Source organism: Bicyclus anynana, chromosome 6 (assembly GCF_947172395.1).
Source record: "Bicyclus anynana chromosome 6, ilBicAnyn1.1, whole genome shotgun sequence".
In the NCBI taxonomy this organism is placed as follows: Eukaryota; Metazoa; Arthropoda; class Insecta; order Lepidoptera; family Nymphalidae; genus Bicyclus; species Bicyclus anynana.
In genome coordinates this window covers 12,685,047-12,691,127 of record NC_069088.1, presented here as the reverse complement: position 1 = coordinate 12,691,127, position 6,081 = coordinate 12,685,047, and the positions used below count along the sequence as shown (strand labels likewise).

The 6,081-nt window shown below is 30.9% G+C and overlaps 1 protein-coding gene across 1 annotated transcript in view; it reads right to left on the bottom strand.

Annotated features, from left to right (window-relative positions):
* Positions 1 to 2,408: 2,408 nt before the first annotated feature.
* LOC112054501 (G1/S-specific cyclin-D3) overlaps positions 2,409 to 6,081 on the bottom strand; it is a 32,018-nt gene continuing 28,345 nt past the window's right edge. Inside the window, exon 5 of the mRNA XM_024094303.2 lies at positions 2,409 to 5,962. Coding sequence (XP_023950071.1) covers positions 5,780 to 5,962 — 183 coding nt within the window. The 3' untranslated portion in view covers positions 2,409 to 5,779. The remainder of the gene's footprint in view (positions 5,963 to 6,081) is intronic.

The following is a 6,081-nucleotide window of genomic DNA, read 5'->3' as shown; positions in this document are numbered from 1 at the left end:
AAAAAAAATCGAAACATTCCGCAAGTTACCTGTTTAGGCGGACTGTTTCGATTTTTTTTTTGATGAGAAGTATATATTCATACAACCGTGCAAATGAGCATTTACAATTTGACTCAAGGCCCTCGCTAAAATTTATGTTATTTCGACAAATGCCATCAATATTACCTAATAATTATTTTTAGTTTTTAATTTTTTTTTAATTCATAGCGACAACATACACTATATGAGGTACTGGCAACGAAAAAACGAAACGATTTCGTTTAATTTTTCATCATAATTATTAAAGTTTAATTCAATTATATTGTATACATTTTATTCTTTTCATGTATTAATTAATGTATTATTTGTTTAATATTTTATATTAATTCAAATCAATAGCTTATTGCATCGCAATTAGCACAAAATATAATATAATACAAAATTACAATATTGAATTTATTCATAATATTTGATCTTGACAATATCAACGGTTAAAAAAATAAAGTGGTCATTCCATATATTGTTAACTCAAAGAAAACTTAATTAAAAAATAAAATATAAGAGTAAATACCTAATTGTCGATTGCAGAATTGGAAGAAAGAGAAATGCAAACCACCTGTTTCTTCAATACATTTTATATATACCTAATTTGCTTGTATTTCATTCGATACCACGCAAGTTCATTACATCATATCCTACTAATATTATAAACGCGAAAGTTTTTATGGATCTTTGTTACTCTTTAACGCCGCTACTACTGAAGCGATTTAGTTTTGAAATGTAAGTAGATTTTAGTCTGGATTAACACATAGGTTACTTTTCATCCTGGAAAAATCCATGGTTCCCGCGGGATTTGTGAAAAACTGAATTCCACGCGGACGAAGTCGCGGGCGTCCGCTAGTTTGACTGTAAAATATCTAATGAACTTATAAGCATTCGAATAATACTATCTATCGTATGTTATTCGTGGGAGGTTTCTTATATATATTCTCTATAATCTTATGTACTTTGAATCTTATTTTTTTCTCTTATTTATATATTTACCCTTTTTTTTATTTTTAACAATTTTAATGAAATACATATTATAAAAATATTATTATGAAACCAATCTTCGTTTTGTTTTGGATTTCTCTTTCTTTGTGCCGACAAATTTTGTAAAATATTGTATGTGTAAAGAAGGCACATTTAATAAAATAATTGTGCCTTTTCTTTTATATAATATTGTTTAGTTGTTATCGTTATATATGTATCGGATTTTGTTATGTATATCTTTACGATATACAGGTACTAGTACCGGCTAATGATATATCTTTTAATTATTCATTGTAAATAATTTAATCAAATGCGATAATTTAGTCCAAAGCGATTTGTGTATGAAAATGTAAATTTGTTTCCCATTAAATGGTAATTTTGAAAATATCTTTGTTTTTGATCTTTACCTACCTTTTAATTAATTTCACATGGACTTTATAACAAAAAAAATTGGGCCGACTTTAAGGATCGCTCTAAAAAGCGAACAATATCATTATACTTACCTATGTCCTTTCTATCGATCGGGTTGAAGATGGTGCTATGTCAAACAAGCATTTGAAGTTTTTTTTTTTGTTTTAGGCACTATTTTTTTCTATTTTTAGTGTGTCCTAGCATAGTAACTGTAAACGCCACTGTATTGGCAATTTCACTTATTTCAGGTATTTTGATTTAAAACAAAAGTACTAAACAGATTTTCGTGAAAACTAAATGGGACCAATCTGGAAGTATATCTACTGTCAAATAAAAAAAAAATCAAAAATTGTTAATAAATGACGATGTTTTATGGCACCTAAATAAAAAGCATACGCGTTGAGTTGAGAACCTCCTCCAAAAGAATAAAACGTGAGTTTGTAGAGGCTTCTACAAGTCTACAACATGGGACAGGCCAAAGCCATTGGTTGAATTTTGTCTATTTCTCTTTTCGAGATTATCTCGTTAGTCACATGTTAACGCCACTGAAGTGCATGTTTAGTAGTAAAATAACAGGTATATTTGGACTGACACATTTAGCTTGGTTGGCGGCCGCATGGCAGCGTTTAAACAATAAATTAGCGAATGTGCTCTTTAAGATAATCTGATATAGGCGATAGTTTTTCATTAAGATTTGGTGTATCTCTCAGGGAAGGCACCGGCATACCGTGCCTGTACTCAACTTGCTCTGATGATGCCAAGAGAGACTTGTAGCTTAAACGTGTGTTGGTTTTAGTAGCGAGTCGTTTATAAACCTGCAAATCTCTGCCCCGAGACCAGGGTATCTCATAGGAGTTACTCGGAAAAAATAATGAAGTGGACCATTTATTTATTCAGTTAACTATAGGTAATTATTGTTCTTAAAAATACTGTTGTTAAATATAGAGGGATAGAGGGAGTGAGGAGAATTTTAAGTGAAACATAAGTATTTTTATATATTTTTATTGCGATTTTGTTTTTAAATATCTACATCTCAATTTGCAACAATCATACGATACCGATAGTAACTACTTAAACTACTAATAATCACATGAAAAATCAAAATTACGCAACTCCGCGTTTAATAATTATACCTTTAGAATTTAGTCTCTTAAATAAAAAAATATAAACCGAGCGACAAAATAATAAAAAATTAAAGATCACTTCGCAAGAGAGTTTTGAAGCTCCCTAAATTATATACACTGGTGGAAAATTCTGGGTTTTTTCTATACACCTACATATTACACTAATTGCGTAACTAGGGCCCGTAGCCATGTGGCACGTCGATTCCATTTCTACAATCGCTAACGCTTCAAAAATTAATAAATGTACAGGAATGACGTTCATGATCCATAAGTCACGTGATCAAGTTGTCGATCGGATCTGTCATTCCTATACATTTTATTAGTTTTCGAAGCGTTAACGTTTGTAGAAGAGAATCGACGTGCCACTTGGCTAGAGGCCCATATCTCTTAACCTATTAAAAAGCCCGTCAAAGCCAAAGCATTAAATATAATATTTTTAATGCGTATATTTTCCCACATAAATTTATACAGTTAAATATAGTATGTATGTCTATAAAAAATAGAGTCCAAATTTGAACGGTCTTATTTAGGTAGTAATACCACAACCATACTAACTAGTAAATATCTGTTTTATGGTCCTAGATAATAAGTAAAAGGAAATTTTATTTGTATTAATATTACAAAATACTTTTACAGTAGTGTTATTATGGCACCACATGCTTACAGCACAATAGTTTATATTTACATATAATATATCTATCGAGAAAAATATTTTATATTTACAATGTCGATTACTATATAATAAATCTTTAAGAAAAATTGAAAAGTATTAAGTTTAAATTATTATCTAAGTCAACATATTATATTTCGTTTGCATTGATTAAACGGCTACATTCGATACATATATTATAGAAATGGAAGACACTGGACAAAAAGTCAATAACAATATTTCAACTTATGATAAATGCAGAGCAAACTACTATAAACGATTTTTATAAATCTTACATTAATATATGTATACCATTAGTTTTAACACTTACTATTTCTATAATATATCTAATATCCGCGCCTTACTTAAGTCCTATAATAAAGTAATTATCTGTGGAAATATATCACATTATTATAACGTATTTAGTTAATGTTAATTTTTAGTGTCTGTACCTAGTATAACAAAGTTAAGTACAAAACTATGGAACTAGTCTATTGCATTTTTACGATCAGAGATTGTAGGAACAAATATTATAATATTCACTAAACATAACCCTAACTTAGCAATGATATAAATCACATTTTTTTTTATTTTCCTCTATTATTTCAACTACATAGTACCCCTAATTTAACATATTATGACTGGAAGTGACTATGAATTGAAATTATATCTATTTTCTAACACTATCACATTAAATGTTAGGCACTTAAATGCTAATATATGTTGGTACAATATTTTATTGTAAAGGAACAAACAAATGCCTACAAACTTAGTGAGAAGCATGGGCGCCTACAGCAATCATGAGTTAAGAGTTTGGAGGTGTTTTATTGAAAAAAAAAAGTTATAGAAAACCGCACTCATAAAATATAAAAATGAAGTAGGTAGGATATTAAAATAAAATTAATTTGATATCAAAACATCTTTTTGGTCTGTATATTTGTCGGTTTTTCCAAGAAGAACTCAAAAATAATGAAGTGTTCATACTGTTTTCGAGGGTAGTTAGGCTACATTTGAAGCAGGGCTTAGGCTTTGTTATTTTGATTTTATTTTTGGCGCCTCTTCTTAAAATTTAATTGAAGTAAACGAATTTTATTTTGAGTACAGACTTAAGAAAAATGGTCTGATTGGGGGTTCGCTACAAATTATCAAATATATATTTATTAAATGCAAATCGGTTCACTTATTAAAAAAATATAGTCACAAATTGCATGTCACTTGCGTTTTTAAGGGATGCATTAGTTTTGAAAACTGTGTTACAATTTTGTATGAAAAAAAATATATATTCGAATATACTAAAAAAAATATTATTGGTTTTCATTGACTAAAGTAATCTGTAGGTTTTTTTTTTAATTTACTTAAAAATTAATAAATTACTATGCATCCCTTAAAAATATTCTGCTGGCGCCCATAGTACAATAAATCTTTATAACGAAAACATTAGCCCTTTGTCTACTTTATACATAGGTATGTAAATTATCAATATTATATAATATTATAATATATGCGTCTATATATTTTAAAGTATAATTCAGAAGAACTGTGGTGATTTTGTCATTTTCTAATTATATTTGTTTCTGTCAACGATTGATATAGTTACTATACATACTATATTAGTTTTTACATATTAAAAGCGTAATTTATTGCCTTCCCCCGATATACAGATAACAAAGTCCCGTTCTGCTACGCATGTAGAAAGATGTTTTATATTTTATTGATAGAAATGCCGATTGTCCATTTGAGTTTCAGATTCGATTCCATTCGATTTATTTTATTCACAAATGATCATTAATACGAGTAATTAAATACGAAATAAATAGAATTTGATTTTAAAGCGAAACTGAATTCTCACCTACCACAACATCGCATCGGAGAAGTGTACTTTGGTCCCGTACAAGTAAATTGGACTTATACTATTATAAGCCCATTATTGGTGCATAGGAAACTTTACATCTTTAGTAGGTCAATGTCTTCGATGCTGAAGAATGGGTTTATAATAGAACGAGTCGATAATTGCTATCTCTAAGAATTTAAACAAAAACTATTGTTTTTAACAGATGTATCAAGCAGAACTGTATCTTAAAAATAAGAGGTAGATTGTAATTTCAAGATATCAACTAGAACTGGAAGATATAATTGTATTTCTTATAACAAAACAATTTTGTATCCTTCAGTGCGACGCCTCTGTCGAAATATTCTAGACTAGAGGCTAAAAAGTAGCACGCAGGGCTCACTATAACAACTACGTCCATACTAAATCCTTAGACTACACGTGCATTATGTAATATAGGACGCGTCACGGAAAAAGACCGCCGACGTGTGTAGAGGGCAATTTTTACAATTATTGCGAAAGAAGTACCCTACTCGTAGGTAATTTTATGCTTTTTAAGAACGTCGGCGATGTTTTGTGCGACGCGTAGTATACCTACGCTAAACACATGCGATTGTCAGTCTTAATATCAGTCCTCGATCACGGATGCACCGTTCATCTATCCTCTAGTTTATAGTATTCTCGTACTACCGCACCGCAATTAAAGCAAAGTTCCTCACTTAGTTCACGTGACGTCACGGTAAGGGTGACATGACGTTAGAAATGCACGTCTCGCACGTCGGTAGGGGTGGCAGCATTACTGTGACCCTTGTCCTGCGAGGGAGGGGGGGTCCAGCCCGCCGCCTCCCTGCCCTGACCGTTTGGGACCGAGATGCCACGTTCGTCGATCACTCTTTGCACCATTTCCTCTATTTGTTCGAGGCATGTTTGAAGACAGTCCTGTAACAAACATTTTCACATTAAAATACATACATAACGTAGAACATATTAGAAATTAGTCAATTATGCGACCCACAATGATGTTCAAGCAGTTCTAATTCACGAGCGCTGCATGTGAA